We start from the raw sequence: 21486 nt of genomic DNA, 5'->3' as shown, positions 1-21486 counted from the left end.
ATGGAGAGTCCGTATGACCTCATCCTAGGCATGCCATGGTTGGCAAAGTACCAACCATGGATAGACTGGCGTACACGCACAGTTGCGAACTCTACGCAGGACACCGGAAAGGATGTGCTCCTGCGAGAGGCGTATGCAACTGATGTCGTGTCAAACACAGTTGAAGAGGCGTTGACGGGATGTCAAACGTCAGCAATTCTTACCCAGCTCGTGGAGACTGGGGTAGAGAAAAGGATGATGACAAGTAGTCATGCGTCGCATAAAACGGCACAGTGCCTAGAGCCTGGTGCGGTTAAAGGGGTGCGTCAGCCAGGAGAGCAACGGCACCCGCTTCCCAGTCCAAGGTCGTGGTGACAAGAACGAGTACCCGACAGATTAGGACGATCAAAGGCACGTCTAAACGATTGACCTTTGGATCAGCTCTTATTAAAGAGGACAGGCCTTCGAACGAGGTGTTCGAGGCCGTCAAAGACAAATTGCGGAGGCATCCTCAATCGGGTGCACCGGAAAGTCTTAAAATCTGCCGAGGAGATAGTAAAACTCCCGGTGATGTCGTGGGATCTGTTCCTTGCCGAATTATAGGAAGGAAAGATCCACGAAATAGTCGCACCAGTTCCGGGAGAGAACTTGGTGGACTGTTGCTCGTCGTGGACGGGAGCGTCCTAGAAACGGACAAAAATAAACGGTTTGCTGCTCAAGGCTGGAAGGCCTAGATAGACAGCCCGTTCTTTGAGGTTCTGAGGAAACATCGTGATGTGTTCCCAGAAGAAGTGCCGAGCCGCCTACCAGCAGATAGGGGCATCGGGCACGAGATAGATCTCGATCCTGGCAACAAGTATTGTGTCACCAGGCAATGACCGTAGCCGAAAGAACAAGTCGATTATATCGATGAATTCTTCGACAGGCGAGCCAAGGCGGGACATGTGCGTGAGAGCAAATCGCCTCACTGCAGCCCGTCCGTTTCTGTGCGTAAAGCCACAGGTGGATGGCGCGTGGTTCATGCTTACAATTAGCTGAATACGGCGACCGTACCGACTCAAACGCCAATTCCGCGGAAAGATGTCTTGTTGAACTCCATGGAAAAGTCAACTATCGTTTTCGCGTTGGATTTGAAGGATGGCTACTATCAGGTGCTCATGATAAAGTCCGATATAGCCAATACGGCAGTAAGCACTCCAAGCGGTATGATTTGGGAGTGGCTTGTGACGCTTCAAGGTTTAACAAACGCACCAGCGACATTTAACCGAGTTGTGGCTCACGTGATGCGTCAGCACCAAGCCTACGCGCCCCATTACTTTGACGATGTAGGGCCGAGGACGGGCTGAGCGCATTAGAGCCGCACAAGCGTCATTTAGACGCTGTGTTGCAGACTTTGAAGGACGCCCAATTGTACATCAACTTGCAAAGCGCGTCATAGGGATCCCCACGATAGTTGTGCTGGGCTGCAGCGTTGGCACACATGGTGTACGAGCTACCCAGACAAGGTCAAATCAGTAACAGAATGGCCAATTCCACGGCATGTGAAGGATTTGCACCAATTCCTAGGACTTGCTAATTACTTGCATAAATATAGCAACAATTATGCTGAGCAAACTAAACCATTATCTGACCTCTTTACAAAGGACACAGAATTGGTTTGATTAAAAAACAAGATGATGCGTACACATCAGTGAAGCAATCTCTTTTAGAGGCACCAGTCTTGGCATTGCCAGACGCGGATAAGCCCTTTAGCGTCGTCTGCGATGCAAGTAATTTTGCAATCGGCAGCGCGCTCATGCAGAAGGATGACGACGGCGTTGACCGTGTCATCTCTTATCAGTCCCGGCTTTTAAAAGAATGGCTTCCATTCTTCTCTGAATTTCAAAGCTGAATACAAGCCGGGTTAGTCGAATGGCTTGGCTGACGCTTCATCGGGCAGACCAGACTTCGAGGTAAGACACCAGGAAAGCGTGTCTAGTGCCAAAGCACAATTTCATCCGCTTCGTTGCTGTGCTAGGGTGTGTGCTTAAGTAGAGCGTGGCCGCATTACGACGTGCCCGCCTACAGCTTTAGTTAGGACGACCATTGTTGCCTGCTGTTGGATCACTTTGGTGATCCCTTGATAATCTATGTACAGATCTTAAGCTGATGATCCTTCACAAGCTCAATGATGCACCATCTAATGGGCATCTGGGCCGTGAAAAGAAATTCTTACGAGTGTCAGAGGAATTTTGGTGGCCACACCTATATTGATGGGTGGCCAACTAGCGATTTGAGGAGATTCTTTGGACATGTGAAGACACTGTATCTACTCCAGCTACCCTGCTTTTTCTGTCACTATGAGTTGAGGCAAGCGATGGAAACATGACATATATTCGGCAATGAGTCTAAAACCGTAAGTAGGCGGGCGAGCTGTTGGAATTGCGGTGTACAAATTGGTCTAAACTGATCTCACCATTTCTTAAGTAAACAGAATGGGTAGAAGACAAAAACAGTTGCAGCAATTTTTATCGGAATTTTGTAACTCGCAAGTATTGCTCTAGTTCGTTGTATTGTACGTAAACATTTTGATCGTAAGCAGCTATGCAGAAAGTACCACCTCTCCTGATTTATCCTCCTGCGTGGACACAAAAAATGTGTTTTGGTCCATTAAACTTTACTTTATTAGTTCAAATGTACAAAAAAACGTTACTCATATCAACATTAAAGAGACGTTATATTATTCAGCTGTAGTACTCAGTTTAAAGAACTGAACCTCTAGGTTTTCTTAGAACTTTTGCAAATATGATCACTTACCTTGACAAAAACAGCCCCAAGCGCGTCAATTTCGTCTTTAGCTCGTCCATGGCATCCTGTCATCATGAATCCGGGGGGAGCATCTACTTGATGCAAACCAAAATCATCTTTAGCTCGAGTTCCTCCTTCAAACGATCGGTTGCGATTTGTGTCGAGCTTAATGTATCTGATGCGGTCGCCGCCGTCCTTTCTTCCCGTCTGGACTGTAAACTTGTTAATAAATTCTCCGGTCTCCAGATTAAAAATCTGCTCGCGTCCACCTTTTCCACCGTGATGCAAGAGCGAGAAGGGATCGGAAACAGGTTCGGCAATGAGGCTGATGCCATCAAGACGTTCACCCGAATAAAGAATCACTTTATTCAAAGGGACTCCGTATCGAACTTGTTTCACATCTGTGAATTCTTCTCCGCCCAACCCCCCAAAGACTTTACTTGTATTCACGGTTTCCTCGAAAGAGTATTGCTGACAGATATAGGATGCATCACGTGACGTTTCACCAGTAGAAGAACTTTCAAGCTGATCAAGGTTGTCCAAGAATTCGAAAGTACCGCCACTTGCAACAAGCGCAATTGTCGAAAACACTTGAAATTGAAGCTTCATGGTACAAGATGATCTCTTCGAAAGCAAGAATATGTGGGAATGACTTGTTTAAAATAGACATGGCTATGAGTAGCCAAGGTTATTATATGACTTGTTTTCTTTCGTTTATTTTCAGTATTCGTAGAAACATCAAGTACTAAAAGCAGCATATGTATATTATTTAAAATTGCGTTCATGTAGCAATATGACGAAGGAATGTTGTACGCACGCCGCATCAATGCTTGCCTTTACGGATACCTATGTTTGTTTCTCTTAAAGAACGTGCTTTATACCACTCGCAGCATCAATGTTACCTTACGATGCCTCTACGTGCCTCCAGAATGTGCTTGAATGCCATATGCATGGACTCTCCAGAAGCGTCTGCTCTCGTGCGTGCTCTTTTCTTCACACGATTAGCTGACAACATTTCTCATATTATTCGCCAACAAAGGCGCCAAAAAGCTGAAAAAAAATGTTTCTACTTTATAAAAAAGACGGTAATTCATTCTACTTAAGAAATATTGAAATAAATACGTTTTTCAAACGGCTTTTTTTGTTTTTTAAAGGTCGTGTCACGTGTTTTCAAGACAACGGCTTGGAACTAAAATCGAACGCAACACAACTTTAAGAGAAAAAAAAAACACTTGAAATCGCTAAAGCTGCATCTCTGTCGTCGTGCACTCAATTAATCATGACATGGCCTTATCGTGCTTGTTTCCCCCCTCTTTTGTCGTACAAACCCCTTTCACACGTTTCAAATCGTCGTCCCCATCACTTTCACAATCAACCTATCCACATTCCAACCAACACACACAAAGACAAACAATACAAAAAAACCATCAAACCCCACAACCTTTCCACACTATCAATCGACCACTTTCATTGTACCTCATTCAATGTTCGCTTCACACCACCAAGACTTTTATCTCGCAGATCCTTTGACTTGCCATCATCACCTTCCTCAATTCCGTCAACCTCCAAAGGAATTAAATGAGCCGATGTAATAGTCGTGGAATTCGTCCGGACTGTATCGTAGCAATATTTATGAAAAATTGTCTCGTGAATCCTCTTGATGCCATCTTTCATCGTGTCATGAATCGCACCGACAATAGCATTCGTATACATCCACTCTTCTTCGTCTTCGTCCCAACGCGTTGAAAAACTTTCGCCACAAATACGACATCGCGTGATCGTTTCATCCACTGGCACACACGCTTTTTCCCACGTCGGTAATTCCGTGGTCCGCTCCACGGGCGGTTGATCAAAGAAACTACTACTCGTGCTTTCACGAGGAGCTGTCGCACCCGAGAAATCCACAACCCAATGGGTTTCGTCTAAATACCAGGAGCGTGAAATCCCTCCTTTCCCACGCTCTTTGCGGGCACGATTGTATTGAAAGAGGAAATCCAAATGGGCATCCAATTGCGCTTGTTCACGAAAACGGAGGCCACTGGCACGACAAACAAGAGGCAATGCAGCGTACAGCTTTTGTACGTTTGATTCCACACGGTCTTTACAATCCACAATCTTGTCACTAAACCACATTCGAGAACCAGTCTCTTGATTTCGAGGACTCGGTTCAATTCGTGGAAATGAGTCGTTTCGACACGACGTTTCCAATGCATTCGAGGGTTTCGAAAGCGTCTTTAATTTCTGTAAAATCGACATGACAGCAGCGGCATTCGGAGGTTGTGAAACGACGTGGGTTTCTTCCGAACAAAGAGAGGCTTTAGGACGTTGTTTTCGTTTCAAAAGTTGCATTAAATGTGCCACATTCGAAGACTGGACAGGAGATAATCGAGACGACTTGGTTCGAGTGTCAAGAGGTTGCGTTGGCAACACGGAAGTCGTCCTTGGTTGCAATTGATTTGGTTTTCGATCGTTTTTTTGGAACGATTCGTCGTCTTGCAAAGTATGTTGAAATGCTAATAATTGATGATAATAGTCGGGATTTTTCAATCGAACTTCTTCGAGACTCATGTGTTCTGTTGGATGAATCCCCATGTCATTCTGAAGCTTTGTTAAGAGCGTACGAAGGGCCACGTCTTGATGCTCTAACGCTTTTGTTGTTGATCGTTTCAAGTCGATGGGACGACGAGGTTCCATACACGTTTGTCCAAAGGCGTCTATTCCTTGTAACACTCGTATTGCGGCATTTCGCATGCATTCAATGGCGTCTTTCGGAAACAAGTGCGAGGTTTCCCACGTGTTTAAAACATGCAAGAAACGCTGAAGGTCCTTATTCGAGACCTGGTTAAGTTTGACAAGGTTCGAGTAAGAAAAACACTTTTTTTGTTTTTTTTTCAAGTAGTGGACGCACCTGTCGTACACAATTACAGTACAATGGTACAATCTTGGTCGCAAAAAGCGCAAGATAGGGTCCGCGTACATTCTTAAGAATGGAGTCCGTGAGGTAAAAAATGGGTAATTTGCAATTGGGCGCGACCTAGTAAATAGCATCACGCAACAACACAAGAGCAGAATGAGCTTCCTACAGCCAGGAAAAGGGTCTTGCTACAGAGGCATGTAATAAACAAGTGCGTCGTCACTCTCTCTCGTGCGCACGCTCTATCGAATACAACAACAACAAACAAGCCTTGCGCAACACTGTTGCCAAAGAGATAGGACCGCGCGGCGTACCACACGAAGAGATCAAGTGCAAGGCATTGCCAAGAGAAATACATTTTAAAAGCAAAAAGCAAAAAGAGAAAAGCGATGCAAGAGGGGGAGAAAGTGCTCGTTTGAGGCTCATTACCCGGTGAATCTTGGTCTCGAGAAAGCTAACAATCTCCGGCGCAAATTCAATCCGCTCGGCCATGATCGTCAAAGCATTAATCGTGTCTTTTGCCGGGTAGTCCATCATGGTGTTGATCTGGGCGTCAAAGTGGCTTAAGAACGTCTGGATCTCGGTCTTGGTGGCCGTCGATGCCGAAGAGGAAGCACTGTGGTTGCTAGAAGCGGATGATGCGAGCTGAGCCATGGCCATACGAACGGGGAAGTGCACAAGAAGCGCTGGTTCTCTGGCTTCTTTCGACGCACCACGGTCGGGACGTAGAAATTTATGCTTTGGGGTTTCGAACAGGCCTTTTTATTAAACGAGGTGACTTATTAAATGATACAGTTTAAAACCACACGAGCAAAAAAAAACAAAAAAAAAACATCATGCAAATATGGCCACTTTTACGTCGTGTCTTATGTGCTCGTTCGTTTTCGAGTATTGCTGATGACACGTGGCAATTCACGCACGTGAACCGCAAGACTGCGTTGCCACGAATGGTAAACGTGAGTACGAAAAAAGTGACACATCGCTCGGCCACTGCTCGCGCAACAATTCGCATGCCACCAGCAGTTTTAGCCGAGTTGCAGCAAGTCGGACACGACGAATTATTTGGGTCGAAGGGTCCTATTACGTCCACAGCGGTCATTGCTGGTGTGTTTGGAGCAAAGCAAACGAGTATGCTGCTTCCATTTTGCCACCCGCTGCCGTTAGAGGACTGTCAAGTGCGCGTAAAGGTTGTGGCACCCCATACAATTGAGATTGAATGTTGTGTGCAGGTGACACACAAAACAGGCGTCGAGATGGAAGCGCTTACGGGCGCTTCGATTGCCGCGCTCTGTGTGTATGACATGTGCAAAGCTTTAAGTCACGACATTGTCATTGAGAACACGCGCTTGATAGCAAAGACGGGCGGGAAGCAAGATGTGGTGGTAGAGGAATAGCGCAATTAACGATAGCAACTCGGAATATTTCTAGTCTAATAGATTTATAGCGATGGCCTTTATGCAGCTATAAGACGTCTTTATTGTTGACTATTTGAAGTTATCGACTATCGGAGTTGAATTGTATTGGATTCATATTAAGTTATTAAGGCTCGACGGGAAAGCGTCGTCTTCGAGAAATTGCTTCTTCTTTTTATACGTATATCTTTGGTGCGTTCTTGCGTATGTACGGCTGTTAGAGATGTCACTCTTTGAAAATTGAATCCGCGAGTTCTTTTTATCGCGTTCAGAATCGTTGTCTGTAGGTGAAACTTCAGACGCAATCTCAATGCTCACTGGCTTTCTAAAACGTCATAAAGGCTTTTCTTGTCTCTTGCGTTTCGCTCGCGTAGATACCGTATCCAACGAGATGATCAAAGCTGTCTTCTCGTACCCAGTTCTAAATTTGTCTCATCGTTCTTTCGGTCCACTGTCAACGTAGAGTTTCTATCAGGTGGTGTTAAACAAGTTCTACCGATTGATTATAGGTAGTTGCATCCTGCCCTTCTCGTCCTTCGTTAGTACGATTCTTTTTGCACTTTTCAGTCATTTCACTAGAACCTCTTCATCGCCCTCACACTTCTGTGCAACTACATCTCAAGTCAGGGCGGGTGATTGGTCACATTCAAGCAACCATCCATAGACGCGAGACATTTGTCTCAGTCGCAATTATTTGTTGCATCTGGCTCCAAGCCCGATGAGGCAGCCACAAGCTTTGCCGTTTTATCTTCTACGAATCAAGCAAGTTGTTTAATTTGATGGCTGCAAGCTCCGACCTTTTGCATCTATTAATCACCAAAGCACAAGCATCGAATGTTTCTACATCGAGCTTTTCTCGAATGATATCGGGCTTCTTCTGCTCCGTCGTGAGGACTACTGACTCGTTCGAATCAAATGTCACAAGATTGTTTTCTTTGCGACTGTTGGCTTTTTCATTTGTCTTTTCTGCTTCTCATTTCCGACTCGAAGATAATTTTGATATTCACACCATCGACATGTTGCTACTTAATATATTAACACAGTTTTACTTTTTCTCTATTCTAAGCCTTAGTCTAGACCTCTAAGCTAAGTCTTTTTAGATCCATAGAAACCTTCCTCTGTACCTTTGTGCACGTGAAGTTTCGAGGCACCTCACCTTCACTGAAATTAGTGTAGGTGGCTTGTACTGTCATCAGTACTAGCAAAGGGTGCCCCGTTACATTATTGAAAAGAATTTAATTTTAATCAATTTGGCCACTGGACTTACAAGTAGGTCTACCCTCTACATTGTGGAACACGTGCGAAGTCCGTAAGCTTCGTTAAAGCTTCATTCGAAGCTGCTGACGTTAGTAGGTCGATAAGACCAATTCCGTACCATCTGCGATGTTTCGATCTTTTCTGAGATAGAAACGAATTCTGGGTGGCTGAGGTGGCGATGTAGCCTTTTGAGCCATCTAGTGACTACGACCTTTCACGTCACCAGAGAAATCTAGGTGCATTGAACTGTATGCGGCTATAAGGGCTACGATAATCAAATATTAATTTACTATTACAATTCAAAATCGTACCACCTGTCGACAGAAGAAAACGTCGCATTCATGAACTTTCGTAAAAATCGTGTTTATACGAAGGTGTCGCGTATCGTCATGTCGTCTTTTTAGGTGGCCTGTTCTCCTCATCCTTCTGATCTCTTTCCCACCCTCTTTGATGGGCTTGATGAATACTCCAAGTACATCCTCCATCATCGTATGAAATCTAACATTGTTTCTCTTACTTCAGCATTGGATAGTGTGCAATTTCCGTTCGATGGACGGATCCCCGAGTACATCTTTCATCGTTTTTATCCTGCAATCAACTTCTTCGCCAACGAGTTGCAACCATTTTCTGCTTCAGTCCCAGCATAAAGCTTTATAAGCCTTTCAATGTTGCAACTTTCTAGAAATCAAAAAGCTTCCGTCACGAAACGTATTAGCAAGTTCTACTTCTTCATTCCACAACGCGCTACTTAAGATAAAATCAAAGTCCATTAAACAATAAAAATAATACATTTCAAAAATTGGCCATCCTCCCTCGATTCGTTCCGCTACTTTACATTAATTAGTACCTGCGCGTGACCGAGGTGTCTTCTCTGCGCGAATCTCCGCGAGGAGCGCCAGTACTTGCTGTCGGTCGGCTTCTAGCTGCGCCATGCGTCGCTCAACAGGCCATTCTTCCAATTGCGTCTGTAATACGACTCTCGCCTCCTGCAGCTCGCGTCGGTCATTCTCCCGTTTGCGTGCAATCTTTTCCCGGAGGTAATTACACTGCGACACGGTGCAGTGCTGGCCCGACGGTGTAAGACATGTCTTGGCATGAAAACAGAGCAAACCCCAGATTTTGGAGCACATTTCGCAGCTACGGAGTCGCAAGACACGGCAGCAATGCATAAAATCGCGCATCTATAGTCGCATCGATTCTGCCACGCACCTCTCGATCGGAGACACCTTGCGACGTGAGCCATAGCACCGCACAAAGTGGTCGATACTTGCCTTGACCTTATGACAGCGGCCGCTGTACGCATCGCACTGCGTCTCTGCGCACGTGGCTGCATGCACGAGCGCAGCGTTGTACACTCGGAATTTTTCCTCGTGCGGCGCACTGCCCTGAGGCTCCATCTGTACGTCCATGCTCTTGACAGGTCTTGACACCTGCGTTGAGCCGGATATACCAATAGACAAACCAGGAAGTGTACCTCTTTATATTGCCGAAAATTATAACCTAGAGGCCCGTGAGTAATCCTTATGTATAATATAGCCTTTTCGCTGTTACGGGGGTAACTACTAGTACTTAAATAGGTAGTAAAAAGCCTGCTTTCTCGACTATGACCAACAGACATTTTCCGCGCTATGCCGAGCACGTGTGGGACGTTGGCAGGTAGTGTAGCTCGCTCTCTGCGAGATGGTACCGCGCAACCACTTTTTGCTGCTGCGAATTAAGTTCCTGAAAGCCTTCGAGGCATTGCAACGGAATCTCACGAACCGACTTGTAGCACTCGACATGATGCCAATTAATGCAAACAAAGCCATTTCGGTGCTGATACACCACGCCAACGCGCAAGCGATCGGCTTCAATGATCGCGTCGCATGTTTTGCAGCACGCATGGGCCTTTCGAGTCGCTTCGATAATGTACGTGCCGTCTTTCGTCCACGGCGATGCCATGGTCGTCGGACTTAGTGGACTCCCGATTGTACTTTCACAAAGAACGTCTACTTGGCTCATGGGGACAATCGGGCACTGTGGAATGGCAAGCGACGAGAATAAAGACGAATGACCCAGACCGAGTTCGATAGGATACGCTGGACGCTCGCACCACCACTTGACGGTCGGGGCTTTTTTTTTGTGTTACACACCAGCTGGGAGACAAGGCGCGCACTTTCCAGAGGGCACAAAAAACGGGCCAGTTTCGAGCGGCTGCGGTCTCTTAACGAGAACAACCGCCCACTACTGCGGGGTCGGGCCCTCTACGTTGGCTCTTTCGTGGCGTCGATGGTTGTAAAAACGGTAAAGTTCTGATTTCTCATTGCTTTTGGAGTTATCGATATTAGTCGCCAGAACGACGAGAGTGCATCTAAGCGATTCTCGGGTGAATACTACGCGCCGGTTTTTTTATAGCCAATGTGCGATTTTTATTTTTTGCTCGTGAGGGCAACCAGTTTTTTTTTTTCTTCCTCAAATCATAGGATATTCTCTACCGAAGGCATGTTCCGTCATTCTTTCTCGGCCTCAGGTTTTTCCTGTGCAGCAACCTGATCTTCCGTCTGCAAATTTGTTGCTCTCCCTTATTTTTGCCGTCGCTCGTAATACAAGCCCTAGACGCAGACTTTCTAACCGCAGATCGCGGGATGCATCTGAAAAAAAGCAAGGAAGCAAAGCCTCGTTTCGAGTTCTTCTTTTTTAAACGTCGCCCCCCATCTCTTAAATGAGAATTTATATATATATAATGTACCTCTTGATAACTATATGCAGTCAAAACAGCACAAGCGAGCTTCTTCGACTGAACAAAATGATGGCTTTTAAAATCTTGCGTCACCCAAAAAGAGGCAATCTTTTCGAGTAGAAATAATAAAATTCTGAAAACTCCGTCGCTTACAATGACCTTCGATTGTACTAGTGACATCACGTAGCTGCTCTATAGCCGCCCGCTGTAGACATCCTGTATAGTCTGCACGTATATCTCAAATAATATCAGGATCAATCGTGTGGATGTAAGTTTCAACCTTTTTTGCACTTTGGTTATTCTTCTCGACCACAAGGAAATGGAGCTGCAAACTTTTTACCGTTTTCTTTTTGTAGATAAGCGTCCCTTTCTTAAAATGTTCCTCTAGGATGAGCTACTTCGTACGCTATGTTTGTTATGTGACCTTTCTGAGATAGCAAGTGCTTCAACGGCGGTTTAGAATACTGTAAGACCGTAAGCCTTTCTTTCATGAAGCAGAAGTATTTATTTAAACAAAATAAATGACGTTGGAATATCAAACATTACCGGCGTAACTTACGCGATCGATCAAATTTTCTTCCCACGTGGATGGTGCTGCACTTGCACAAGGGACCATCAATGATAGAAAACAACCGAGGCGAATTGCAGATACCCCCGTTATGGTCTTCGAGGGGTTGTATAGTAATTTGGGAAAAGACGGACAAGAGGCTTGGAGTTCGACGAATCGAGATCCTTGATGGTCGGACGGACAGCCTCGGACCTCGTCCAATCACCTTCTTTTTTGTCCGCTATTGGCTGCTTACGCTTGTTCCGTTGCATGCGAGCCCGTCGATGGTACTGCATCGAATGCAGATCCGTACATTAAAAGGTGTGCGTATTACCAACGCAGGGCGTTTCCATCTTTCTTGGCAGTCGAGTTTTATACATGTAAAAGGGGAGGTTTAAGTATAGGAAGATCATTTATTTTTCTACAAAAGATAACATCGTCAAGCGCTGAATCCTAGTTTTGTCGTTGATCCGATCACATCTGCGAATCGCGTACTTGAGGTATAGCAAATTACGATTCGAAAGTGTATAAGGCACCTTTGTCATGTGCAATCGAGTCCAGTGCTCTCGTGAAGCAGTGGTCCTCTATCCACGTAGTATAGAAAATCAAGTCAAATTGCTTGCAGAATCCATGCGAAACTCAGTTTAGACACTATCATTAGAATTTCTTGACGATCACACGATGCTGGACAGAAACCACCGCTGCAAACGTGTAGAATTGACTAAAATATGTATTGCTAGCTAGCCGGAGCAAAGACAATAGAGGGGTGACATATTGTACGCAACGATATGTCGGATGTATTCTCGCACCGAAATTTAGCATATGAAGACGCACAGCGATACTGGCTGCTCTATCGGTATGCGGAATGTCGATTTTTTTCCTTATTAATTAGGTCATGAGGGCACGTAAAATGAAAGATTTATGCCGCCAATACTTGACGCCATCAATCGTACCATCCCCTGGCATGCGGTCAGCAGCTTATCTGAATTGAAATGCTGCTTTTACCATTGCAATTTGGATAAGGTATTGATGATTTATTTGCACGAATAAATTCAAAAGCTCAGAAATTAAAGTGAACGCGACGCAAATTTGAAGAAACGCAAAATTTACTCATCACATCGTTTGGACACTCTCAGAATCGCAAACTCTGTAGCATCATCTGCGTTTTTTTTCTATCTGCAACAAATTCAAAAGCTTGGCAATTTAGGTAGGAACTTTCGGTACTTTAAGGGACACTTAGCACTTTCATGAAAGATTCGCGTGATTCAAGCTATGCTTTTATTTACGACATGCTATAGCAGTAGAATTAATGAATGTTGTTTTTCCTTAACCCGTAGATAAGTAATTTTTTGAAAACACTAACTTTGATTGCGAGTATTTCAAATCGAAACCATCCTTTCCTTTCAATATTTGACCTGAGAACAATAAGGCCAAGATACCTTAGCAAGATAAATTCGTGAAATCTTTTTCATATCCTCTGCGATTAGAAGTAAAGCTACACCAACTTTACAATAAGGAAAAGTAATTTTGAGCTGGTTATTGTAATTTAACACCAATATAGATATCTTGCGTTAAGTCGTAGCTAGCGGTAGTGATACCGTACAGGGCTCTTGTCTCCATGACGGAGTGGGCCTTATGTGCAAGCAGACTTTCCATCCATTGACCATAATCTGGTGCTTCTAGATACACTCATTAGTTTGAATTGATTTTTAACCTACGTCTTTAAATATCTACAAAGCGATTATAATACACCTATGCTGTGACGCGGGAGCTCGTTACATAGATATTGCTACAAATAAAAGGAATTTATAGAGAAGAATAAATAATGTTATATTTACCGATAATATTGTCAATATTATCACACATACTAAAACAGTGCCAGTTATGTGACAATTCTTTTTATTAGCTAATTTAAGTCTTTATATCGTCCCCGTCAATAGTTACTTGACGCGCGAATGGGCTGCTGGCAATGATGCACTCACTATAAATAGTTTTATATAATTATTTTAACTCAGGACCATAGGATGTATCAGCAGCACATAGGAACTTATTTAAAAATTATACAGTATTACTTTTCATCAAACTAAGCACTACTTAGTTTTGTCTTGTATGCTGAGCAATCGTCTACAATCTTCCTCTGTACATCGTGTACGTTAGGTAATCGTAGGAACATCGTCTACACCGTCATCAGTGTTGGTTCCCATGTACTAAAGCAGTACAAGCGAAAGGTGCCTCGTTACACCTAAAAGCACTTCGTGGTCCGTCCAACGACCACATGCGCTTCATCCAACATGAAAATACTTAATAAAAAAATGAAGTTATTACGCCACGCGTGAGGCTAATTTAACGCTACGAGTTCATTAAAAAAATTGACCCGGCCAGTGAAAAGGAAACCTTGCATCACCAGCAAGGCTCTTAATAGGCAGAGCTGTTGAGTAATCAAAAGTGCTCCACAATTTGAGTTTTTGAGACAACAGCCTTCATATGCTGGTGCCGGGTCGACGCATGCGCGTCTAATGGAAAGCTTGAATATCCAAGTTGAAGGCTTGAAGGCGAATTTATTTTTGAGATGGTTCGTCGAACTTGACGATGCCATCGAAGCTTGCCGTATCGAGGATGATGCGATGTAAATGAAATTTAAAAAAAATCAACATCGCCGGACATGCCAAAATCTTGGGCCTTGCGGCTGAAGCTTTTCGAACCATATTTGGGAATATGAAATTCTTAAGAGGCAGCTCAGACAAACGTTTGAGCCGCCAAATTTAGGGATCGTGTAGAGCTCCTGGATTCAGAGTAGGGCAACCGATATATTCAAACGTACGCCCAAGACACGCGATAGTTCGTAAGTTGTATTGTACGGTTAGCTTGCTAAGAAGCAATTATTTTACTGTGTTCATCATGGGTGTTGGAATTGGTCCCATCAAAAATCACCTGTTCCAATTCGAATTATAGACGCTGGATCAAGCAATCTCTGCATCGGAACTGAATCTTTAGTATAAAACAGCTTTCACTGATTGGAGTTCCTATCGTCTATCTAGACGACAAGACGACAAAGGTCCAAAAACAATGAACCTTTTTTTGTTGAGAGCAAAACCTTGTTCCTTTTGTTACACACGAAAGGCTGAGCACTACACCTATGATTGTAGTGCCCCAAGCCAGTGCCAAGAAGCAATGAGCGAAGTGATCGTTCTCCCACTAACAAAAGCGGAGGGTGCGGATCCAATGCTGTTGCGAAACTGCAACGGCGAGGCATACCGTTGAAGAGATCCGGGTCAGTAGATGCGGAGCAACCAACTGATTTAGCAAAGTCAAGATAACTTGCAAGTCTTATAACGAAAGTTGCTCTTAGCACACAGTCACAAGGTCTTATAACCCAGGTAATAAGGCTACTCGCATCTTCTTGCAAGCGAAGCGAGAAGAAATTGTCACTTCAAGCATTGGTCAATTTTATGGCGTTGAACAATTTTATCACACACCAATCGCTAAGGATCGTTGGCTTACTTCGTTAAGCGCGATATATTTCTCACGACGATGACAGTGCGTCCTGCAACAGGCGCATTTGTCACTATTAAGAAACGTGTAGGAATCCAATACACATTAAAAAATAAAAAAGTACGACAAAAATTTATTGTATTGGATTTGACTGACAAATTTAATAACATGTTGGGAATATTGTTGATTGAACGGGCCATGCATATTTGACAGCATTATCTAATACGATACCTTGTTCATCATATGGTCATCTGATGAACGTTTAGGAGCGTCCACGAGCGAATTGAAGTACTACGATTGAGTGCGATAGCCTCACTTGTGGTGTAGTCGTTTTTACGACTGCACAAGACCACAGTGTGACTACTTATTGCACTGAGGAGCTAGATACCAGCGGATATACACAAGCAGGGCCCCCCACTTAAGTAAGTCGGGTCGGCCGGGAAAAGGAATGATCCCCGAGAGAACATTCAAGCAAGTATGTATCGCCTTTCTACAAGAAATGTTGCGAAAACTCTGATCGATTTTAGAGTCGATCGTAAAGGATCTCCCTGTGGTTGCGCAATCATTGCTCGAAGTAATTGAAAATGATGTTTCCTAAAGCTAAAGAATTAGTCCTTAAGTACCTGTGCGAATAAGTTTGCATATAAAGCGAGACACTGACCGTCTTGGTGTATATCGGATCCAGTGCTTGCGCCTATATGCTCGATTCGATAGCGCCTCCAAATTAAACCTCGGAGATAATACAATTGTCAACGCTGGATCAGAAACGGTTCTTGAGCGATTTGCGTTGTAGCGAAGTCAAGCAGATCTGCGAACTTGTCACAAATGACAAGTATGTGGTCGATATTCGGTCGGCAAAACTATTTTTGTATGAAAGCGAGGGGTTCTCAGCATCTCTTCGATGAACAAAAAGGTCCTCGATGAAAAGACTCAAATTGAACGAGTTTACGTATCAGTCCTGGGAGTCATTGAAGATATTAAAGTCCCTCGTACAAGAACATAACCGAATTTAAAGATGTGGTCCCTGATTCGGTTCCATGCGAGATGTTTATGGTTAAAGGCACTCGACACGAGATCGAACTGATACCGGCAACAAGTATTGTGTGACCAGGCAATGGCCGTTGCCAGAAGAATAAGTCGATTATATCGACGAGTTCTTCGACAGGCGGGACATGTGCGTGAGAGCAAATCGCCTTACTGCAGCCCGAACTTTTGTGTGCGTAAAGCCACAGGTGGATGGCGAGTGGTTCATGCTTACAATTAGCTGAACACGGCAACCGTACCGGCTCAAAAAACGCCAATCCCGCGAAAAGATATTTTGTTGAACTCCATAGGAAAGTCAACTATCTTTTCCGCGTTGATGGCTACTATCGCACCCCGTATTTTACGTGGGTCGTCTGAAACGGTATGTAGACCCAAATGAGGTCACATACCCCCATCCGTCTAAGTAGACCGATGGTGACGCCGACTGTGAGTTGAGCGTCGATTGGGTGAGGGGGCGGTGAAGGGGAAATACTATCAGCCGAATGACTCCTCCCACCACGAACAGGACTTGGAGAGCGAGGGATACCATGCGCATAATGCGGGTACCTTAGCATCAACTTCTCCAGGATGTCAACCCGAAGTTTCAGGCGTTCATTACCCTGAAGATCCTTCGCGCGGATATCCTGAAGATCCGAGGTCAGTCGCAAGACTTGACTCCGAGATCCACAATTCGTCGTTCGGTAGCGCTTAACGCATGCGACTGAACGGACCAAGGTAAGGCAGCCGCGATTAGGTGGGCGAGATCGCCACACCTATCGGGCGCCGCCTGCACTGATTGGTGCGGGTGGGAATCAACGTTTTCTTGTTGGAAGGTTGCTTACCCACCGCTCCGTGAGGCAAAGGTATCAGATCCTCGTCCAATGGAAAGGTTGCCCGAAGAGTTTTTACTCTTGGGACCGATCGATGCCCTATGTATTGATGTGCCCGGCTTGTTGGCTGCCTATCAAAAGGGGCACCAGTTGAGACCTCTTCGCTAGTCTCAAATGGACTATCCGAAGTAGCGTAGTGAGAAGAAACAGGGGGTACAGTACCGCCGATGATTTCTTTCACACGCAAGTGGGCAAAATTATCTCGCTGCGACCACTGTTTCATCGCATCGGAATGCGGATGAATGCGGCGCAGGAATTCCTCGTATTGGTTGGGCGTTTCATTTGGAGCAATACGACCGGGATCGGGGAAATACGCCCAAGCGATATTTCCTGATCCTTCCATGATCTTAATACGCCATAAAATTTATGAGCGTCTAGAAGAGCGCGCTCTAATGGCGACGCTATTGACCCATTTAAAAAAAAACGAGGCAATTAATATGGAGTGGGCATCGGTGATATGCCACCTGTCACATAGCCACGTTCAACACGACTGGCTTGTGAAACCGATTGAGCACGTTCACGTGTCGTCGGTGGAGCTTTAGGCTCGGAATCCTTCATGTCAGTGCCATTATGGATAATGGTCCGAGCATAAGGCGTTGTGATTTTACCCAACGGAGAAGCGGCTGTGCCTTAATAAGCAGCGCTCTCATTAATGGTCGCTGCGCTATCCAGCGCAGACGACGAGACAGCATTCATAAATGTTGCTGTCTCCATGTTGTGAGCCATGAGAGAAGTTTGGATGGGCAATAATGCGCCATCATCCTTTCTCATGAGCTCGCTCTCCGCATCACTACTATGTGGTGACGGCAACGGTGTCGACTCATTGTAGTCGACAATGAGCGACGGATCAGCATCCTCACTGTTAAAGTGGAATGGACCCTTTAGCCCTGTTAACGCGACAGCAGCCTTAGCTGTCGGCGTTTCAACTAAGGCAATAGACGCGGCCGGCGAATTAACGCGGCGCGTGCGCTTAGTTTAAGGTTGAGTAAGTGTCTTCGCAGATGACCCACCAACATTGTTCCTTTAAGGTGGCATCTTTCGCGCCGTGTATGAAAACACAGGTCGCTAGAGTGACTGAGAGAACTAGGTGGCGCGTTAAGCAGCTCGCAGTTCCTCCTTCCTCCGAACGAATTTCAAAATGTAATTTCGTTCTTAAAAGGGGGGATGGTGTAACGGGCTAAATTTGCCCTAATGATACACAGTCCCCGTTAAGTACACTTTGTGCACTTAAGGGGAGGGTAACTTACATAAATAAAGTAATTAGACCCACCACTTGGGTGTGATTCACATTGTGACCCACCCTTGTGTATGTGACGCACAAAGGTGCATTGACAATAAGAGGGATGACGCCTAGCATCCGTGATGATGGCTAACGTCATCCGTTACGCGATATATGCAGAACGTTACGCTCGCTATACATATTAGTGTTATCTACAGAGATGACATTTTTGATTGGTAAAAAGATAATTATATTTAATGTGATTTAATATATATCAGTCTGAAAATTAATTTTTACTTAGTAAGTGCGCACGAGGAACCGGGTACCGCTTCCGTGACGACACTTTACTAGAGTACTTAGTGCATTAGGTGAGGTCGCTAAGGCGCCCTTCACAACTACATCACTGCACGCAGCAGAAGACGGTTTAGCCGCTTCCTCGCTGTGCCAGGGTGTGTGTTTATGTAAAGCCGCAGCATCCGTGCAATAAAGCAAAAAGTCGTCATCGATATAAAATCGATGTAACCTTGCACGCAAACGCGCCACAAATTTAGAACCCGATTCAGAGTTTTTTAGAGTTCGTAGCACAGCTACACGCTGTTTATCCTTGGCGTAAGCCGAACGGATTAATTTAGTAATAGGCGACACGATAGACGTTAAGTGAGAGAGCTCATAATCCGGCCTGCGTGATAACGCATCGGCCAAAGCATTCTGCTTGCCAGGCTTATACTTCACCTTGAAGTTGTACTCGGCGAAAAAAGATAGCCATCGGGCCATTCGCTGTGAGAGATGGGGCGACTTAGTCGCCGTGCATAATGACGCCTGATCTGTATATTGCACAAACGGCTTAGAGCCGAGAAGATGAACTCTGAATTTGACGAGAGATACTTCATAGCAAGTAATTTTTTGTCATTATCAAGGTAGTTAAATTTCGCAGCTCGAAGATGTATAGACTCGAACGCAATTAACAACATCCGTTTGTAGCAGAGCACTGCCAATGGAAAATCCGTTGATCCGGGAATTAACATATTTGCTAAGACAAGCGTCGCAGACGACGCTGAAAGGCCAATTTGGATTTGGTAGTGCCAGGATCGGGCATCGATAAGACTATCCTTAACTGCTCGAAAAGCATTATGTTCTATGCTAGTCGAGCATCATTCTGTATCCTTTTTAAGGAGATTAAATAATGGCCTAGCCATATCAGCGTAATATTCGCTGTATTTGTGGAAATGATTGGCGAGACCTAACCAGTTACGCAAATTCTTTTGGTTGTTAGCGACCGGCCAATCTACTACGACTTTTACCACAGCGCGATCCGCTCTAAGGCCTCGCTTCCCAATGAAGCACCCTTAGTAAGGAATTTCTTCTGTGCCAAAAATGCATTTAGATGCATTGACATACAATTTAATTGTGCGCATATACTCGAGCACTGCTCGCAAATGGTTTTAAATGGTTGTCCATATCCGACCAACCCTACCCCGCACGACTATGGACAAAAATGTGAATCAGGAGAGGTGGTACTTGATGCATAGCTGCTTACGATTAAAATGTTTACGTACAATACAACAAACTTCCGAGTTACAAAATTCCGATAAAAACTGCTGCAACTGTTTTTTTTCTTCTACCCATTCTGTTTACTTAAGAAATGGTAAGATCAGTTAAGACCAATTTGCACACCGCAATTCCAACAGCTCGCCCGCCTACTTACGGTTTTAGACTCATTGCCGAATATATGTCATGTTTCCATCGCTTGCCTCAACTCATAGTGACAAAAAAAGCAGGGTAGCTGGAGTAGATACAGTGCCTTCACATGTCCAAAGAATCTCCTCAAATCGCTAGTTCGCCACCCATCAATATAGGTGTGGCCACCAAAATTCCTCTGACACTCGTAAGAATATCTTTTCACGGCCCAGATGCCCATTAGATGGTGCATCATTGAGCTTGTGAAGGATCATCAGCTTAAGATCTGTACATAGATTATCAAGGGATCACCAAAGTGATCCAACAGCAGGCGACAATGGTCGTCCTGACTATAGCTCTCTTTTATTTCAGAGGCTAATGAGCTCGTTACTTGGTATGCCTTCATGGCTGCTAACGTTGACAGCTGAAATTGTGCTTTGGCACTAGACACGCTTTCCTGGTGTCTTACCTCGAAGTCTGGTCTGCCCGATAAAGCAGTAGCCAAGCCATTCGACTAACCCGGCTTGTATTCAGCTTTGAAATTCAGAGAAGAACGTAAGCCACCTTGCCATTCTAGGCGAGAGGTGCGGTGAGTTTATTGCGGTCCGTAGGGTTGCGTGATCTGTATAAATCACAAATGGTTCGGTGCCCAATAGGTGCACACGAGACTTGACAAGAGCATACTTTATTGAAAGTAGCTCTTTGTCAAGCACAGGGTAAAATGTATTTCTCTTGGCAATGCCTTGCACTTGATCTGTTCGTGTGGTACGCCGCGCGGTCCTATCTCTTTGGCAACAGTGTTGCGCAAGGCTTGTTTTTTGTTGTTGCTGTATTCGATAGAGCGTGCGCACGAGAGCGAGTGACGACGCACTTGTTTACATGCCTCTGTAGCAAGACCCTATTTCCGGCTGTAGGAAGCTTATTCTGCTCTTGTGTTGTTGCGTGATGCCATTTGCTAGGTCGCGCCCAATTGCAAATTACCCATTTCTTACCTCACGGACTCAATTCTCAAGAATGTACGCGGACCATATCTTGCGCTTTTTGCGACCAAGATTGTACCATTGTACTGTAATTGTGTACGACAGGTGCGTCCAATACTTGAAAAAAACAAAAACGTGTTTTTCTTACTCGAACCTTGTCAAATGTGAATAGGTCTCGAATAAGGACCTTCAACGTTTCTTGCATGTTTTAAACACGTGGGAAACCCCGCACTTATTTCCGAAAGACGCAATTGAATGCATGCGAAATGCCGCAATACGAGTGTTACAAGCAATATACGCTTTTGGACAAACGTGTATGGAAACTCGTCGTCCCATTGTAACGAGGCACTGCGACTTGTACTGTTTCAGTACAAGTCCACTTCACACTGCTTCAGTTGTGAGTGGTGCCTTTCATTAGGTGACGTACACTGTACGTATAGAGGAAGACTTCTCTTAAGGCAAGTTAGCTTAAGAGTGTAAAATGAAAACTGTATAAATATAGTTAAGTGTCTCTTAATCTATCTTTGTAAATGCTGACTTAACTATAAACTAATACTAAACATGTAAATGAATTCTTATCTATCTTATCT

At 44.7% G+C, this 21486-nt stretch overlaps 3 protein-coding genes across 3 annotated transcripts; all 3 read right to left on the bottom strand.

Moving 5' to 3' along the window:
• Positions 1-2736: 2736 nt before the first annotated feature.
• On the bottom strand, positions 2737-3375 carry CCR75_004430 (uncharacterized protein; the record flags this gene model as incomplete). The annotated part of the gene is made up of 1 exon (XM_067962516.1): positions 2737-3375. The coding sequence occupies one exon, from the start codon at positions 3373-3375 to the stop codon at positions 2737-2739; it is 639 nt and encodes a 212-aa protein (XP_067821842.1).
• A 510-nt stretch (positions 3376-3885) lies between these two features.
• Positions 3886-6779, bottom strand: CCR75_004431 (uncharacterized protein; the record flags this gene model as incomplete). Its single annotated transcript, XM_067962517.1, has 6 exons — positions 3886-4142; positions 4243-5604; positions 5675-5800; positions 5890-5922; positions 5963-6418; positions 6597-6779. The coding sequence occupies 6 exons, from the start codon at positions 6777-6779 to the stop codon at positions 4044-4046; spliced, it is 2259 nt and encodes a 752-aa protein (XP_067821843.1). The 3' UTR covers positions 3886-4043.
• Positions 6780-9070: 2291 nt separating this feature from the next.
• Positions 9071-10487, bottom strand: CCR75_004432 (uncharacterized protein; the record flags this gene model as incomplete). The annotated part of the gene is made up of 3 exons (XM_067962518.1): positions 9559-10487; positions 9197-9486; positions 9071-9093 (listed from the first exon to the last, which is right to left on the bottom strand). The coding sequence occupies exons 1-3, from the start codon at positions 9756-9758 to the stop codon at positions 9071-9073; spliced, it is 513 nt and encodes a 170-aa protein (XP_067821840.1). The 5' UTR covers positions 9759-10487.
• Positions 10488-21486: the final 10999 nt, after the last annotated feature.

This window comes from Bremia lactucae, linkage group LG2, assembly GCF_004359215.1.
Source record: "Bremia lactucae strain SF5 linkage group LG2, whole genome shotgun sequence".
NCBI classification, from domain to species: Eukaryota; Oomycota; class Peronosporomycetes; order Peronosporales; family Peronosporaceae; genus Bremia; species Bremia lactucae.
This window is presented reverse-complemented; position numbering and strand designations above follow the sequence as displayed.